This window comes from Toxorhynchites rutilus, chromosome 1, assembly GCF_029784135.1.
Source record: "Toxorhynchites rutilus septentrionalis strain SRP chromosome 1, ASM2978413v1, whole genome shotgun sequence".
NCBI classification, from domain to species: Eukaryota; Metazoa; Arthropoda; class Insecta; order Diptera; family Culicidae; genus Toxorhynchites; species Toxorhynchites rutilus.
This window is the reverse complement of record NC_073744.1, coordinates 43,604,666-43,624,941: the sequence shown is the minus strand read 5'-3', so window position 1 is coordinate 43,624,941 and position 20,276 is coordinate 43,604,666. Positions and strand designations below refer to the sequence as shown.

The window sequence follows — 20,276 nt, the reverse complement described above, 5'->3', positions numbered from 1 at the left end:
AGTCATTGGTAAATGTATCGAAATTTATTGTTTCTATACCGAATATATTATTATCAAAACTCATTATTTGGAAATAATTTTTATAAATACTTTGTAACCGAGGGTATGTAATTCGAACACTTCATAAAGAAACATATAATCATTCTAGCCTATGCGTTCAGTTCGATAAGTGCTGTACGTTTTATTTTGATATACATCAGTTTCAATTGCTTACTTCATATCGTCGGTTTCATTCCAGATTTAGCTCCTTCTACTCTCTGTTGGTCCCGCCTGTCAGTTCCTTATTGCTGACAATGGTCTCGCCTTCCGATGTTCCTGCTTCTGTTCATTTATCTTCGCGTTACACTTTCCGCTGCTGCTCTTGCTGTTTCTCCTTATTAAGGTTAACTTTTCATTTTATTCACGTGGGAAAATAAGTTGTCTCTGTTGATTTTCTCCCAGCACTTTTGGTTTGATCTTCATTGAAATTATTTTCGTAAGGAGTTTTTTTTTTTTTATTTTGTTTCCCTCCTATTCAGTGTCAGTATTTATATTACACCGCTTTTCTGGCACTTTTCCGATCACATTGTTTGTAACACTTTTTGAATTTCTCCCAGCACTATTTGTTTAGATTTCGCTATTGTTCCAATGTTTGCTGTTCGAATTATCACTCGCCTGTTGGCACGACACTTAATATTCACTATTTAAGCTTGTCCAGTTGTCCATAATAAATATATATTTCATATATATTTTTTTTTCAGTCTGCGCTAAAGTTGATTACACAAACTTCGGGGATTTTTCTCCCTTTCCTTAACTTTTCTTCTCATACTTTTATTTTGGCTTTTCCATTGAGCTGTGGCGGTAATTGCACTCAAGTTTACCACTCGCCATGTAATTATATAGTTTATATTGTAATGCCAATAATATTGTTCACATCACCAATATTGTTCATCACACGCGGCCTTGTACTTATTTTCAATATTCTTCACATAAATCACTTCCGAAGATTGCAGGTTTAATTTCACGGTCGCCATGTCTTATATTTGCTTTATACTTTTATTCAAAAAGGGTTTTATTCATTTCTCGTCACTCCACGCGTGCATCCGCGTCGAGTGTCATACAAGAACTGTCTTAATGCTAGTTACATGTGTCTTAAGCTAACTTAGCCAACAGTTTGTGGAGAGTTTCATTGGGAGGAGCCAAGTCGATTTCAAAAGGGAATAGCCAATCAATCGACTGCAGTGTTCGATGTGAATGGTGTCAAGAAATAAAATTGCTTACTGCGCTCATAAGCGCGCATATCGATTTCATGGGAAATCGTAAAGTGTCACGACGACTTTGTGTACGGTCGCGTATTTAATCAGAATAGAACTGGGTTTGTTTTGGTTTCTGGTTTATTGCCTTTAGCTGCGCGCGACATGATGTAAGGGTGCATTCATATCGCCCGCGCATGTTGGCATGGACGAATGTGGGAGAAAAACAATTAACGAAATAATGCAGTTGCGCTTGAGAAATGTTTCGTGGGAATCGTAAATTGAAGTGACCACGCATGAGTCATTTATTTTGAAACAATCAACTGCTTATGAGGAGAAGGATAATTTGTATATTGGGAGTTTTAAGATGGACTTTGGAACGGGGTTTGAAATCATACTACAAGATGTCTATTAGCGTGGAATCCGTGTAATGTCTGAAAGATGTACAATATGTGTGGCGAAGATTTGCTACTCCCAAGCTATTACATCAAGAGCAACTCGGGTCGAACCCGATTTTCGATTACCAAGAAAACTCACCCTGGATGTTTTACCGCGTCGTCCCGGCGCAAAATCGGCATCATCCTCGCTGTATGTGGTATTAGTTGTCGAAAAATTGAGCTGCTCGTTGCAGTACGAATATCCGGGCACGGATGCTTCACTGGAAGAAGACATAAGAAAGAAGAATCAAATCAGCAGGAGTTTCGGTTGAAATTGTCTGTCATACTGAGGTTACATTATTTCGCGTTATACTTGTGGTTGATTAGACAGCGATTGAGTTATCGGAGACATCTGGCATCTTTTGGTGACATACATCGCAGTTGTAAATCAACGCTCGAAACGAGAGAAAACTATGTAAATCAACAACAACCAACGAGATGTTGCATATTTGCAGGTTAAGTACAGAACAACACAATAATAGAAAATTATTATTGTTATTAGTTTGGAATTAGGGGGTCTCCGTAGCCACATTGGTTGCGCGTTCGCTTAGTAAGCGATCGATCGTGAGTTCAAAACTCAGGACCCTCATTGACCATCTTTGTGTTGTTACAGAATAGCTACGTCCACGCAACAATCATCAGCGATGGAGATCGTTCCCGGTCGAAATAAGATCGATTCATCCATACAACTGCTCTGCTCTGCAAGACACATCGGGCTGCTGTTCTATAAATAACTCAACAATGATCAATCAACTGTCTCCGCTGTCCGGTGATCCAACTGGATAATGGAAGAACAGAACGAATACTCTTACGCCTAAATGGCTACTGTGTGAATGTACCATATGTAATGGTATAGAAGGAATACTGGCGAACGGCAACTGTGTAATGTGCTAATTATAGATATGATAACCATGTGACATGTACACGATTAAAATTCGGCTCTGTTACAGCTAAAAATGCTAATGAGCCTTAAATAAATAAATGGGATAAAAAAAAAAAAATTAGTTTGGAATCGCTTTGTTCATTCAATGTATTCAACAATAAAATGATGTGCTTCATTCACCCGTACATTAAAGTTAATAATCCCTTCAGATGCAAACGTGATATAATTGATATAACGAATATTTTCAACTGGGCGACATTCATGGAATTTTCATCTCGAGAGAGATAGCTACCCGATAGAACCCGTGAATGTAATGGATTTTCGAGTTAATAAATTAACTGAACAATTTGTTATGAACCAGAGGCTTACGTACCAGCCCAAAATACTATTCATATTAAGTCAGTTATAAAACAGTTATAAGCCAAATCATTGAACTGGATTTTAATCCGTTGATTCGTCTGCTCTCTATTCTAAAATATCTCTCCTAGTGCTAATATTTTACAAAGCATGAGAAGAGTCACACACTGCCACGTGATCCCATCTGCCTGTTTTCATGAATACACCAAAAACAAAACAACACACATTTCGGATTATAAATATCGAAGAGAAAATATAGCTCTCGGTATCCGGCTCGTTAGCACATCGTCACATGCTGTTGTCAGTCGTAGAATAAATACATATTTAGTTTCCAGTTTCGTTGTCCGAAACGCCGCGGTTGATGTAAAACTTAGCGGAGTGAATTCACACTGGCGGTCGCAATTTTCGTTACCGGTTTTATAGGGCTTATCGTCTCCACATAGCCTCACGAAAATAATCTAACGGTATCCAAAGGCATGATCCTGTAGACCAGATCACGGGCACGTCATGCGATTTTTTTGGTGATTTAACATTTTTTTCAACCAATCAGTTTGGCAAGCGTGGTGTCGAATATTGTTTCATCTTGTTGAAATCACAACGCCTGCACATTGAGGATACTAAATTGTGATTCTGGTCAGCATCGTTTTTGAAGAAAAACGTACCAATGATTCCACTGGCCCATTAGCGCACCAATCGTCGTCACGCACACCGTATGACACGTCTGTGGCGACACGTGTTATTCTTTTAGAGGTAAAGTGCATGTTTTAGTTATCAGTTAATTCATGATAAAATGGGAAATCAAACAAAGGTCAAGCCCCCTGCCGGAAAGTGTTAGGTTAACACCGAAAATAGAACGATGTTCTCATTCTAGATTATAGCTTCACCGGAGGGCAACCGTATCCGTTCCCTTTGGACACAATGTGACCCATGTTGTCGGAGTCGTAGGGGGCACGAGAGCTTGGGACTGCGGAGGTCTCGTTGAAGTAATTTGAATAAATCTATATTCCCTTCGTCACGGAACACCACTATGTACACAAAGCAGAAATTAATGAAATTTCCCGAGGATACAAGCATCAATAATGAGGCCCAACCCGGTATGTTCCAGAAGTTTAGTTGTGTAGCACAGCTAAACGCCAAACAAAAGTGTACATTTTATTTAATTTCCAATTAAATTCTGGCGATCGTTCGTATCTCTTCTTTCCTTACTTGGAGGAAAATAAGACAACACTGGTGAGGTGATGGTGAATAGTAATAGCATTAATTTACAACTAGTCACGTGGCAATCAGGCTGGCAAACTGCACAGTGTTTGAGCAAAATCGCATCAGTGTTTAACGTCATTGAAGACGATGGGTGGAGCAAAGTGGATTCAGAATTATCATTTATTCATCGCGAATCAACACGTGAAGTACTTCTCGGGGAGTCTTCTTTCAAGATGCAACAAACTTACTAACGTCATTGGAAGAAGTTGTGTAACGCTAAAGCTGCTGCGAAGGTGATTATCGATTCCGTTTCAACATATCTCTGCACACGCGTGATACAAGTGGCATCAACAGACAGCATAATCATTTGTGCTAATATGCCTATTCTGTACAGGCGGGGAGCATCTGACAAACCCGTTTAAGTTAAGAGAGAGAGAGAGCCAAGAAAAAAACACAAGCACACAATCAGAAGAGTGGGGCTATTTTTAGAGATCGAGTAATAACCCAGCAAAAAAAGAACCGCGAAGGAATGCGCAAACAACAAAACGGAGACGCAGGTTTATGTTCTAAGCGGTTCATTTGTTTTTTGCTCCTTCTTATCGAACGCGAAGGGGCGCACGCGTGTCTTACAAATTGTGTACCGAGTGGCAATAACCTGTATTGCTTGCTCGTAAAAAAGATTACTGAAATTGTGCGGAATAACTTTCATAGTAGATTTGGCTGTTCCTATTGATATCAGCCGTGAGACTATTCACAAGGATCTATGTTTAAGATCCCTTCTAGTCAAAAATTCTCATTAGATCTTCTTTAACCCTTTGAGGCAAATAATTTTAGGAAAATAAAAATACCCATGTTGCACAGAAATTTTATATCATTCAAAATTGAAAAAAATGGTGTGTTGTCATATGATGTTAAACAGCTATTCTAATATTTCTAGGTGGGTCAAAAAATGTCCCACCATGCGTTATTACGTATCAAAAAGGTGAGACATTTTTAAAACCACCGTGCCCCAAAAGGCTTATGACACAAACGATCACAGTGGAACTATTCTTATGCCAAATAACACGCAAGTGGCAGTTTCTAGAATACGTGTGACCACCTCCCGGCCAGAACGAGAATAGAACCCTAACCCTCGGCATGATAATGTTTGACGCGAACCACTCGGCCACGAAAGCACTTCTTAGTAGTGCCTTCTTTGTGCCCAAATTACGTAACGCATGGATGGTGTGGATGGAGTTTTGGGGGTCACCTTAATAGAATAATCTTGGTCCAGATAACCCCTCGCGATGTTAATAGAGAGAGTGGAGGAAAAATAATAAAGATAGAGTGTGCGGACATTAAACACAGAAAACGAACAGGAGACAGGATTAAAGGACTGGGCGAAATTGACCAGAGAGTAATCCACTACAATTAACGACAGATGCCAGGTGATTTTTTCAAATGACTTCACATGGTACGAAAAAATGTATTTGAATGTCTTCACAATCATATTGAATGAAACTACTAAACTAAATTTTATTAGTTTAGGAATGATGATTGATTTGATAAACCGTATATTAAGTGAATATCGCACCAAATTCTACCACAACAACGAAACTGATGAAAGAGTTCTATTAGACTGCGCTGTACGAAGGTTTAAATGCCAAAAAATAGAATGGATGACTCTCATTTGTCAATCTTTTTTTTTTTTGAATAACTGATTTTGTTTATTTCCGCTATGGAGTTTTGGTTGTAACTCAAATCATATTCAAAAAAGTAATTATTGAAACGGTATCTCCCAAAAATCCACATATACTATCATACTGGAATGTCTCCACATACTACATAATGTCTTCAAAATGTCTTCACGTGAGTCGAATGTCTTCAGAATGATTGAGATTAGTAATCGATCTAAAAAAAACTTACTTTGTGCTACAGTAGAGATGTTGGAGAGTAGGATTAATGTGTGGTCGCAGTCAATTTAACCACGATGTGCATTGTTATTCATCCCGGAAGTTGAAGGGAGTTCAACCGGGTAGTTGAAGAAAATACAGGGTTTTCCAACTTTAAATTCCGAAAGTAAATTGAAATAAAACACACTTAGAATTCGAATTTCGATGAAACTTTTATTTCAAATTAAAGTTTGGTTTATGCCATTATGTGTGAAATACAACATCATTCAAATGTCCACCTAGGGCTTCCTCGCACACCTTGATCCGGAACAGGTAATTTTCGGTTACTTTTCGGCACATATGGGGCGGTATCTCGGTCATAACTTCTCGAATGTTGTCTTTCAAATGTTCAAGAGTTTGCGGAGAGTTGGCATAGACACGGTCTTTCGCATAACCCCACAAAAAAAAGTCTAGCGGGTTCAAATCGCGAGTCTAGCGAGTTCAAATCGCGGCCAATTGGCATCACCAAAACGCGAAATTATGCGTCCCTCAAATTTCGTTCGCAATATGGCCATGTTCGGTCGTGTTTTGTGGAACGTGGCGCCGTCCTGCTGAAATCACATATCATCCGTATCTATATCTTCAATTTGTGGCAAAAAAAATCGGTTAACAAGCGGCCATAGCGCTCACCATTCACAGTTACCGTCTCGCCGTCCTCATTTTCAAAGAATGATGACTCCGATGACTCCACCAGACCATAATGCGCACTAAACAGTGACTTTTGGCGGATGCAATGACCTCTCAACAATCACGTGTGGATTTTCTGAGCCCCATATACGGAAATTGTGGGTGTTCACATAGCCACCGATCTCGAAATGTGCCTCATCGCTGAAGAAAATTTGATGCGAAAATTCAGCATTTTGTAGCTGTTGTTCGTTCACCCAATTGACGTATGCCCGACGCATTCCATGGTCACCACGCTCTAATTTTTGTACCAGTTGGACTTTATATGGATATAGGTGCAAGTCCAAATGCAAAATTCGCCATAATGATGTGTTTCACAAGCCCAATTGCTGAGTACCCCGTGGAATCGAAACATTCCGGGAGGTTGAATAGAATTCATCCGGTAGATTGAAAGAATGTCGAATGATCAATGACGAATGACTTTGAAGGGTTGAAGTGATTCCAACCGGGATCATGAAATGAATCCAATTTGTACGAGGCTGACAAGAGCCTTCGAGCCAATCGAGAGATTGAAATGAATTCAATTGGCAGATTGAATTGAATTGGAGTGATTCCAGCCGAGAGATTGAATTAAATCTAACAAATATCTGAAGTGAACTCAACCGGGAGCTTGAAGTGATCTCAACTGAGAGTTGGAATTGAATTCAACCGGGAAGTTAAAGTGAATCTAGCTCGGAGTTTGAAGTGAATTCAATCAGGAGATTATACTAGGAGGAAGTAAGTAAAAGGTAATCAGGTGGTGGGAATAAATCCATATCCGGGAGGTTGGTTAATACAACCGTGAGTTAAAAAAACACAATCAAGAGAATGAAAAGCAATGGTAGATGGAGGAGTAATAATGTCCTGATGATTATTATTATCGAATGGCGTTAACGTTCCCTATGAAACTTTTGCCGTCTCAACGTATGCATTAACTAGCGTCATTTATCAATACATAGTTGAGATTTCTTAAGCCAAATAACACGCCTTGAATGTATTTCGAGGGGCAAGCTCTAGAATACGCGTGACCACAGTGCAAGTCAAAGAAAAATTCTTTGACGAAAAATCCCCCGGCCAGAACGGGAATCGAACCCGAACACCCGGCATGATAATGTGAGACGCTAACCACTCGGCCACGGGTGCACCAAAGTAATAATAAATATCCTGAGAGTTTAAGATGATTGAATGATAGTTTTAGTTAAAGGTTTGTTTTGAATGTGATTTTGAAAGTTTTTGGATGAAGAATTTTCACATAATCCAAAAAAAAATCAGAAGCGCGTAGACATCATCAAAATGTCATTTTATGCAGAACTTGGAGGTTTGCGTGGATTAGCCTTTTCTCTGTGACAGCGACTGTGGATTTACCAATAAGTACAGGGTGTGGTTAAATTTTGCTATAAATAATTCTGGCATGACAGCGAATGGGTGGTTTTCGAATGAACCCAGACGTCTCATCTCCAAGGAATACTGTTGTCCATCATCAATTACAACGTATCCAGCAGTGATAGACTTCTATCGGTTAGATGAGACGTCGTAACGTGGAATCAAATTATATCTCAAGGTAGAAATTGATCCAGAACTAGTTTGTTATTTGGAACCGAAAGATACGGCAGAAGTAACCCGAGAATAACGAGGAAGACTGGGGTAGAAATCATTAGTACATGGAAAAAAGGAGTAAATATAGGGATGGTAGAAAAAAACAGACTTTGAAACATCAAGTCTAGTTCAAATATTTTGAAAGAACATGTAGAAGTTGAGTAAGCTAAATGCAGGAGATTGGAACAAAGAGAACCTTCTCAAGTGTCCAAAAAACAACTCCCGCTGTCGCTATTGAAGATCGATACAGAGAACGCGTGAAGAATAACGAAATATATCGCCGGTCCGATTGGTTTTAGTGGACGCCGTCACCGTGATTGGGGTTGAATGGAGTCTACGCGCATTGAATAACGGGATATGAATCTGGTACGATTGATTTTAGAAGAGTTTTCTCGGCTACCTTCTCAGTTTTTCCACAGTTAAATCTTGGATTTTTCATTTAAAAGATGCGATAAATAATGGAATATACAGCCGGTTCTATTAATAATATAGATCTTCCTTCCAGGTTACCTAAGATAATTTCTGCTGCGTGTTGTGACGCATGCGATTTCCGGAACTACGCCTCGACAAGTTTTCGATAGTGCATTTACATAATCAAATCACTTACCTCAGTGAACTATCTACCCTCAACTCCCTCCCCTTACGTAACACTATTCCTATCTCTAATACACAGGAAGAAACGCAGCAAACGCAGCAAACGCTGAAATGGGAAATCATATCCCACCCGCCGTATTCTCCAGATATTGCTCCGTCCGATTACTACCTTTTTCGATCGATGCAACATGGCCTGGTTGACCAGCACTTCTCCAATTTTGATGAAGTCAAAAACTGAATCGATTCGTGGTTAGCCGACAAACCGCTCGATTATTTCCGCAAGGGAATCCGTGAATTGCCAGAAAGATAGGAAAAAGTTGTGACTAGCGATGGGCAATACCGCCACAAGGCCGCTGCCTTGTTAAGACTAATTATTTTTAATTTGAGACTGGTTAAGACTAATACGTCAAAAAAGCTGTTGTTGGTGGCAGAAAATAATGACCCCAAAACGGACAGATGAAAATTCGGATACGGAACTACAGTTTGAAATATATGTTTATGATTCTGATGGTTTTCAACATTTTCAATCGTGGAAAATTTGATTCTGACCTTGAATTCCGAGCATTGAAATGTTCATTGCTTATCTGTACTTACCAGAAAAAAAAACAATCTGAACGACTTTTGTGATTTATTAAATTTATATTTCCCTTTCCTGGCTTTTTAGGCTATATATTCAGTTTGAGAAAAACATTTTCTATGTTGAATTACGATTTCTGGTAATTCCTTCTTTCCATTCATAAGGTATGACTAATTCTTCTCCTTTCGCTTGTGTCACGTGCACATCATCTACCCAACCACACATCACTCGGGCCAAGCGAGCGCAGACTCAAACAGTTTCAAGGAAGTGAAGTTACACTGTTACCACCGAGTCAAAACCTGCTAATAAGCAACTCTTTCTCGCGTGATTTGTGCGTTAAGAGGGAACATTTCATCAGGCGTGGAAATGTGACTAACACCTTGCGCACCGTTAGTGTGTAGCGGCGGCGATAGAGTATAACAGCAGTTCGTGTACCGTAACAAAGACCTTCTGAAGTTTATTGACGGCATATACGAGCAGACGGCAGAAATAGACAAGCAAATATCGTATACAGTCATAATTTCATGTGAATAAGCATTTAAAAAAAAACTAGACCCTGCCTTGCCGCAGGTGTGACCGGTTTTGTGGCGCGGCGACGGCATGCGATGCTCTAACGCGCCTCACGTTCTCTTTCCGGAATGTAAAGTTGTTGTCGACACACACTGCAAACCAACACGGTAGTGCTGAGAACGAACGGTTCACTGCCGCGTTGTGGTGTTGGGGGAACATGTAGGTATACCACAATCGTGTTGAATTTCTATTGAATTGTGCGAAAATGCGATTCCAGATACAGTTTGACATGTGACACAATATGCGTTTCATGATGTTGTCTTGATTCATACTTGCGAGGGATAAGACAGTAGTGAGCACGTTGCTTATTTCAGTTGAAATATTTCAAGTGATTCGAGTGAACCCTATTGTTGTTATTGTGAATGATATTGGACTGGATTCGTTGTTTTCGTTACTCTCACCCACTGCAATGCCAAGCATTTGAATAAATCTATTTTTAAAACCACGTTTTATAACATGCGCCACGCTAATTGTATGAATTTGTGCCAACAAACAATCATACAGGCGAACGGAATGACGGCTCGATTGCACAGCCGCACCAGCTCAGCTATGTGTATGTCGAAATCAGTCAGACGGTGGTATGGAAATAAATGCTCTCTGTAACCGTTACTCACATTAACTGACCATATGCAGGCGTGCAGGAAATATCATGTGCGAACTTTTGATTGTTTTCAGTCGAACGCGCATCTTGCTGCACGCGTGTGCGCCCACCATTCGCGTCAGATGTTTTGAAAGAGATGCGAAATTTGAACTGCAATCATAGAGCATTGTATTGGACCGCAGATCAAATTTTGGACTTAATTTCACGAATAGGTGAGAAAACCCAAAGCCCTGTTTTCATACACTTTTTTCAATGACGGTTGGTTCAATTCAATGACACATATCTACCTTACGATCACGTATTACCCAACATGCTTAATAGCATCGTGGAATAGAACATTAGGAAAAAGTGACCTATTGTGTAACAACTGAGCAAACGGATCATTTGTAACCATGATCAGAGAAAATAACTTTCTAAGTGTTTTGTTAAGGGGCTCTTTGTAGCCACTTGGTTACGCGTTCGCTTACTAAGCGATCGGTCGTGAGTTCAAACTCAGGGCCCTCAATTGACCATCTTTGTGTTGTTATAGAATAACTACGTCCACGCAAACATCATCAGCGATGGAGATCGATCCACGGTCGAAATTAGATCGATTCATCCATACAACTGCTCTGGTCTGCAAGAAACATCGGGCTGCTGTTCTATAAATAACCCAACAATGATCAATATCAACTGTCTCCGCTGTCCGGTCTGCTGAACAATGGAAGAACAGAAAGAATACCCTTACGCCGAAATGGCTACTACTGTGTAATTTACCATAATGTAATGGAACAGAAAACTTAACGCCTAGATGGCTACTACTAACTACTGTGTAATTACAGTTTATAGAAACATAAACATATGTACATGTACACGATTAAAACCCGGCTCTGTTACAGCTAAAATGCTAATGAGCCTAATAAATAAATAAATGGGATAAAAAAAATGTGTTTTGTTAAACTGTCTTACTAAAAACTAAAATTGATTACTACAAACTTTTATATCTCAAAGCATTTAGGCCCCCCCCCCCCCTTTCTTCGATAATTTTTGTATATTTTTATTGTAAAACCCTTCAAACAAAGTTCGACATACAGCGGTGCCGTAGTAACATACAAAATGGAATCTACATTCGATTCTATATGAAAAACGTTCAATCCTAGGACTAACCATTCTCGAGATATAACCTGTTTTCTTTTTAAAGGAAGAACAAGACTCTAATATTGGACCTAATCACGAACGTTACTTCACGGTGAAAACGAAATGAATTGTATGCATTGAAAATGAAAATGAAATTTAAATACTTAGAAGACATAGTTCTGACCTTAACTTAACTATTTTTCTATAAAACTCCTAGCATTCCAGCCAAAATATTATTCAGAAAATAAAATAATTATAAGAGACAATTTACGTTCAAGATATTTCTACCTGCAGAGAATGTGTTATTCTGTTACACAGAACACACAATAGAGCCATATTTCATTTAATTTTTTTTGTTTTAAAGCGTGTTTAAAGCGAACGGATAACAGAATGCGATATTGCAATCGATTCGGGTAATTTAGACGGGATCGGATTTCAGAATATTTCAGAATCAATAGACACATCAGGAATTTTTGAAGAAATTACACTATCGATTTCCTCAGGGCGTATTTTGTCGACTACGAAAATTAAAAATTTGCTATCCAACCGAATACAATGTTGTAATGAAGCTCATTCTAAAATCGTTATTTTTTGTTTGAACACACATCCTGTAATATCAAGACAATGCATGCGTTTAAGCTTGGCAAAGGCTGCGTCGGCATTGCTCATGATAGCGTCACGCAAGTGATTGTATTTTTTCTCGCACCGCTTCTGATTGTCTAGAATCGTAGTCGTTTGCACTCTACTTGTCCATCGTTTGCAAGTCATTCTACGTTGAGATGGTGAACGTTAGGAACATTAGTACCATTGAAGAAAAAGATGGAGAGGTCGTTAGAACGGAGGGTGCTAACGATGAACTCCCGATTATTGTTTCTTGTTCGAATCACAATTTCTCGCATCGCTGTGCAGTCGCCTAACATGACTCCAGCAATGTTTTCAACAGCATACGCATTGAATGTATACACGTGATCTCCAGTCGGTGTTTTATTAGGATTGATGACAATAACGTGATTGTCATCTTGCAAACCAAGCTCATACATGAAGAATAGATTATTTGGATTTTATTTATACTAAAATACTAATATCGCGATTAAAAACAGGAGATGGGAGGTGAACCTTTGAGGTTGTATGTATGTTGGTTGTTTCATGCCAAATTTAAGAAAAAGAAAATAGTTTAGATTTTTTTCTGCATAGGGCCACATTAATCGGTTTTAAACATATTGTAATCGGTACCCTAGCGGTATCGTATATAGTTAATGTCCTATTCTCATGCCTACCAATTTTTTTTGTGCATAATTTCCTGTAAAGCAGTCGAGTCGTTTCGGAGGATTTCGACCACGAACATCGTGACACGAGATTTATGTATTCATATCATATCAATGACCGATCGTGCATTGTGAAAAATTTAGCAAAAGTGTAAGTGTGAAATAGTATATGGTAGCAGTTGTGTTAAAAATGACTTGATATATGAAACGATTAATTTCAATTTTCATAAATAAAAACCAAAGTGTGTTCCCGCTCGAGAACGGGTCGTTTGGTTTAAGCTGTCTGTTTTGCTGTGTTAATTTTCACCCGAGGAAAGTTTATACGGCGAGAAAAAGTGGAAAAGTGAAGAAATATTTAAAAAAGTGATTTTCTGTATGTTGTTAGTCCGATTAAAATTCGCATTGGGTTGAATAAACACTCAGAAAGTAAAAATCATAGAAGAAAATTATCTTTTCCATTTCTAATATGTTTTCTCTATATAAAAGTAACATGTTTTCACTGATGAGAAAAATTAATAATTGTGTTCGGTATTGGTAATTATCTTACATTATCTTACATTGGTGAGTTTTTTTTTATTTCATCGATACAAATCACAGGAGGCATCTCGTCTAGGATCACAGAGGGCGGTTTTCATCATATCTCGTTCCACGGTGTCTTTTTATCTGATATGCACCATCCAACGACTGTTTACCATCCTTCTGTCATCATCACTCGGTAAATACTGGTGAAGTGAACAAACAATACCCAAAAACCAAACAAAACGGCCATTTTCAGGGCCACCAAACCATTATCAAAGAGTTTAACGATGTAATTCTTCAAACATATCCCAAATCAACAGATAGTCTAACGGAATCCTACGTCAACTATGTCTCGGACACAACCCTCCTGTGACTTTTTGGTTCCAAGGACGTTCCTGTAGGACCTACATAGATATTTCAGTTTGAATGAAAAATTACCGCTTCGTCTTTGATGATGACTAATTCAATAAACAACCATCGCAGCATTATTTGTTTATCTTTTAACAGTAAAGCAAAAATTAAACGGAAAAGAAATATTCACAATTAGCTGATGAAGTAAGGGGGTTGTGCCATGGCGTATACGATTCCAGCTCTTCTGGTTATCTGAAACAAAACAATCGAACAGATTTCGAATCGGTAAAGATGCCGCTGTCGCATAAACCTCGGATAAGTCAAAAAAAAAGTATTTCGACAAAATGGCGACCGCTTGAAAAAAAAACCTGTTGAGAAGGTTTGTTTACGTTTCCGGATTTTTTTTAAATAACAAAATTATAAAATTACAGTTTTTTATTAGTTCATGCGATAAAGAGATGTATTCAGATTGTATTCATATAAATTCGATATAAATTGGTTCAGTCAAACTTGAGATAACATCTACGCCAGTTTGAAAAGACTAGTTTCGAGAAAAAACGTGTTTGAAGTTAATTGTTATGGTCGTAATAGATTAGATACCGCATCACTCAAATGGCTTTAACTCGGTAAATAGTGGGATTTTCGAAAAGACCTTTCTGGGTATATTCTTGAATGCCTAAATATCAGAAATATGAGAAAAAATAGGTTTTTTCAAATTTCTGGACTAGACTTAAATGGTCACAATTTCACAAAATTTCATAAATTTTAAAAAATTCATATCTCTATTTTTAAGAGTTTATCGCAGCACCGCTGTATGTCAAACTGTGCTATATTGGAAGGGCTTCACAATAAAAACATACAAAAAATTGATTTATTGACAGTGCATTAAACATGTTCTTCTTCTTCTTCAATGGCACTAACGTTCCTAGAGGAACTTCGCCGTCTCAGCGTAGTATTACTTGCGTCATTTTTTATTAGTACTTAGTTGAGATTCCTATGCCAAATAACACGCCTTGAATGCATTCTGAATGGCAAGCTCTAGAATACGCGTGATCACAGTGCAAGTCGGAGGAAATTTCTTTAACACAAAAATTCCCCCGACCAGAACACGGGAATCGAACCCGAACACCCGGCATGTTAGTTATGACGCTAACCACTCGGCCACGGGAGCATTAAACATGTTATTGTTCCTGAATAGTTCATTAGTTTTCCAACAACTTTGTCAAACATCATATTTAAATCAGACATCTGGATTTCGCATTTAGATTTTTTGAAAGAAAGATCAATGATTTCGGATACATTCTTTTAGAAATCAGCCGTAATTTGAATCGGTCATATGATAATGAGAATTGTGATTTTAGGTAGTTTCATGTTCTAGCATGTTTCATAAAAAATCTGAGAGGGTCGGGTCAGCGGCCGGTTGAGTTGGGTGGAAATGCTGAATATGTAAATTATCCGATGCGACTTAAACCAGGTTACTCTGCAACTTCAGTTTTCTCGTGCTTTTTTCTATCTGAATGTTTTGTTCATGTTTATGTTTTGTCTGCTGATCACTTATTGTTCATTCCGATCATTGTGCACAAGAATTCCAATATCCAATAAAATCACTGGATTAGCGATATTAAAGACTGTTCTCGAAATATTCGCCAAAAATTCATGACAAGTCAGATTTTCTTCAAACCTTCAGAGAATAAGCTACCGTAACTCTGCGCACTTCCGTCGTTTTAAGACTGAATACACCAATTGATTATTGATTGCGCTTATTAATACTGTTGAATAGAATACTTGAATAGTTGAGCCGAGCAGAAAAATATCAGTCAATCCCGAAAAATACTCTCTGTGCATAACTGAGATTGAATGGTAACGTGAAAAGCCCTGGAAAAAACTCAGTTTGAAGATGAAGGAAGCATCGCCCAGTGGGTGATCAAGGCATCCAGAGCCGGGTTTCCGATTTTGAAGGAAAAATTTGAAGACATCCGTGGCATATTTTCTGCAAACCGTCAAAAGGAATAACCCATTTAAGGGCGGTGTTCGTGGATACAAGTGGGTGAATGGTTTCCTAAGACGCCATCCCGACTTCAAGCGAAGAATACCAAGTGCGCTTTCTAAGCAACGAACTTGTGTTATTTCCGGAATCTGGAAGTGGTTCCAAGAGGTAGATGATTACGACCGACAATCAGATATCAACAAAGTCTTAGAAGATTACACCAGTGTGAATGGTTCTTATTTTTTTAAATTTATCTTCATTCATTCATACAGCGATCACCGACAATTAACGTCCTACATCTGCAGCAAAGTTTAAAAAAGTCGATTTTCGATGGATTCAACTTACCCCAGGGTTGAAAAAACATAGGGTGAGTTGAAATGCTCAGAACGATACGGAAAAAGATTTTTCAATTTATTTTCCAAAACTACTTGACTTGCAATTCTGGCGGAATTAAAAAAAACCCTTCTACATAATCGAAAAATCGTTGTCTTCTACCGACAGCTATCGGCTTGCCGTTTAGTATTGCCTGAGTGCAATCCCGGCTTCAAGGCTACGGAAAATCAAACAAAAACACATTCCCAAACCTGATGCGTACAAGATAAAGTAATGCAAATGTTTACGACAACAGCAAGGAAACACGTTCTGCACGCTCTATCATACCGCAAGATATAATTGCTTATTCAAATTATATATGCCACTAATTGTTTCCTTATTTCATATTGCGACAAACACAGTCTTGCTAGCTGAATGAACAGCTAAATCACTAGATTTAGTTGCCTATTTACCTTCCCTCACAAACAACGAACTGTAACATTGGGTAGTAGAATGTGATTCAAGTTTGGTGTGTAATTTTCAAAAATGAAAATTTAAAAATACAACGGAAACACCAGACAGAGATTATTTGGAGCTAATTCACTTAAGGTGCGCGATTTGTGGACACGAAAAAGCAATCATAATAGTATACACATTCCGTCACGATCGCGGATTGGCGAAGTGCGATCGCCAACCGTACACGACCGTACACACGCAGTTATTAACGACCAGTTACCCGATAGAGGAATTTTAATTTTTCCTACGCAAGCAAGAACATGCGAATCTCGCGTTGATAATTCAATAAATTCGCTTATAGCGGGGCGATTCGAGCCAAATGATCATGATTAGTGAACACGGAGTTTTATTTATATGATCGTAGACGCATCGCATCTCAGGTTTATAGGGTCAATAGGTTCAAATGCCGGATAGCAAAGTTTTTTTTTGCACGGATATAATATGTTTTTACATGCTCTCTCACTTTTACGGACGATTTCGAGGCTCGGTTCATGCTTTATTTGCATCCGTGAAGACTCCATTGCTTCACTTCATACTTCAATTACTTCTTCTGAAGAGTTAATTTTGTTTCGAAATCCAAGTAATGAGCAAGCGAATTAAATGAAATGGTTTCGGTGTCCTGCGTCAACGATGTGGTTGTGTTTCCGACACCAACTTTCTGTAGTTTCGACGTAGGATTACGTCGCTCGGGAACATATTGGGGTACAAATTGCAAATCGAAAATCAATCAAATACATGAAAGTAGGGAGAGCTTTTGTTTCTACCGAAATGTATTCCCTTACAGAGATATCAAAACCAAGGTGCCCGGGGTAAATTAGCATTGCAAATATATGCAAGTCGGGGCATTTTTATATTGCAAGTAAGATGAGAGATACGATTAATTCTAGCAATAAAATTTTAAAATTTAGAACTTTAATGTTGGTTGCTTCGTGATATTTCATATCAATGACCGATCCTGTATTTTGAAAAAAATAGCACAAGTGTAAGTGTAAAATTGTATATGGTAGCAGTTGTGTTAAAAATATATGAAACGATTTATTTCAATTTTCCTAAATAAAAACCAAGGTGTGTTCCCGCTCGAAAACGGATCGTTTGGTTTAAGCTGTCTGTTTTTCTTGTGTTCATTTTCACCCAAGGAAAGTTTATACGGCGAGAAAAATTGGAAAAGTTAAGAAATATTAGAAAAAGATTATTATGATCATCATATAGTATTAGTTGTTCTAAGTTCAATTAAAATTCGCATTGGGTGGAATAAACACTTAGAAAGCAGAAATTATAAAAGAAAATTACCTTTTCCATTTCTAATATGTTTTCTATATATTAAAGTAACATGTTTTTACTGATGAGAAAAATTGATAATTGTGTTCAGTAGTGGTAATTATCTTATATTACATTGGTGATTTTGACGTAGGACTACGTCTAACCAGTGGCCCATTTCAATATTTCGGTGTGAAAAAGTGTTCAGTTTTTGAACGCTAATACCTCCTCAATTAATGAATGGATTTTGGTTCCAAATACACACATTGATAGGAAATATCCTCAGCAATTGTTTATATGCTACACATTACGGTTTTTCAGCTCATATGAAGTTCAAATTGATGAAAAATTTGAAGAAAGAATTCCCTACTTTCCCATAAACTTTGTCTGCGCTCCCGCAGCAAAGAGCTATTAATTACAAGCAACCACGGGTACGGGCGAAGCGTATGGACAAGGTGAAGGAGAGGGACAAAAAAGAGATTATAAATAAATATAGGCGGTCGCTACAACGTTAACTATATGGCTATATAAAGTGAGCGATGGTGGTGCTTGGCCTCATTCTCTGTGTGGACACTGACAACATCGTTGCTGGACGAGCTGGACGACGAGGGATCGAGTGCCTTTCTGGAGGCAATGAGGGTGGAGGTGCAGTGCAGGAGTAGGGTAAAGTTTTCCAAGGGCCTTTCTCAAGGCTAGAGACAAATTAACTGAAGAAGTTTAAAGTCTCTATAATACAAAACCAGACCACCCTGCTTGGCCTTATTCTATCATCGGACGTCAAGCAGGAAAAACGCACACCTGAGATTGATTTTCAGCATAAGAGATAATGCTACATTTGCAGGCGATGAATACGGTGCGATACCGCAAAAGTGAGAGACAGGAGTTTCTATGGGATGTGTAGCAGGAGAGCCTATCGAAGTGTATTAAAAGCGGTGGAAGCGTCGCGCCGGGTGAAGAAGAGGCTAATCGCGCTCGATTTGATAGAATGCTGGAGTTTTTAAACGGTTTTATTTAGCTGTGACATATTTGTATGTTTGTATGTAACATGTTTGTCTATTGCGCTGTACCACATTAATTGAAATTTAACCCCTTCCTGTTGACCGATTGATCTGAAATTTGGAACACACTTTTATCTCTGCAGTCATAATAAAACTGCGTATTTCAGGATATTGGAAATCCAAGTTGGCGACCGCTACAAAATGGCGGATTACATATTTTCTCAAAGCCCCATCAATATGGGTATCAAATGAAGGACTTGACTAGTAGAAAACAGTTATTCATGAGGAATGCAAAGCCAAATTATATCACGATACCAGACGGTGAATTCCTTATGCGATATGCTTGCCATCAAGTGTGTGTTCGTTGCCGGCTGAACAATAACCCCTACAACATTTGCACCGCACGACATTCGCACGACAAATTTTGTTTTTTTCGTATTTGCATCTAAACGTTTGAGTGCTTGCTGAGTATGAGTATATTTTATCCTTTAATTTTTTCTGTAATTTTGTGCATGAAAAGTTGGTCATTCTGGGATCTGTGCTCCATGATATTCGAATAATGGACACCCCTTGGTGTAGTCCTACGTCTCTCCGGTTATGTCCCCGACATTACTCACCCGTCTTTTTATTTTCTCTATTTCATCCATAAATAACACAGGAGGCATCTTGCATAGGATCACAGAGGGCGGCTTTCATCATATCTCGTTCCACTTCGGTATCTTTTACCTGATACGCACCATCCAACGACTGTTTACCATCCTTCTGTCATCATCACTCAAAGAATACTGGCGGACTGAACAAACTATGCCCAACAACCTAACAAAACGGCCCTTTTCAGAGCCACCAAATCATTATCAAAGAGTTTAACGATGTAATTCTCCAAACATATCCAAAATCAACAGATAGCCTAACGGAATTCTACGTCAATTATGCGGTCCTGTCTCGGACACAACTCTCCTGTGACTTTTTTTTACCGCATTCACTTTCCAGACTCGAGCTAGATCCAAATTACTGATTACAAGTGATTGTTTTCAGATTATACAACACGAACGATTCGTGTTGCATTCGAATGCATCTTGGTTCAGCTATATATCAACCGATATATTCTATGAATTTTGGAGCATCTGCGATGCAAAAACTGCACGAGCCGTGGAGTCAAATTAACAAACCGGCATTTTTGATTCACAGTATCCATTTGCACAAGTGCCATCGAGATCCAATCTTGCTGAATTAATAATTACTCATTTTGATCCGTAAATAGAAAAAAAAATTAATACAATTAGGTTCAAGTCAAAGCTCACACTCGCAAATAAA

The 20,276-nt window shown here is 38.5% G+C and overlaps 1 protein-coding gene across 1 annotated transcript in view; it reads right to left on the bottom strand.

Annotated features, from left to right (window-relative positions):
* Positions 1-20,276, bottom strand: part of LOC129761875 (transcription factor cwo) — a 66,264-nt gene that overhangs the window by 22,510 nt on the left and 23,478 nt on the right. The window contains exon 2 of the mRNA XM_055759704.1: positions 1,770-1,890. Coding sequence (XP_055615679.1) covers positions 1,770-1,890 — 121 coding nt within the window. The remainder of the gene's footprint in view (positions 1-1,769; positions 1,891-20,276) is intronic.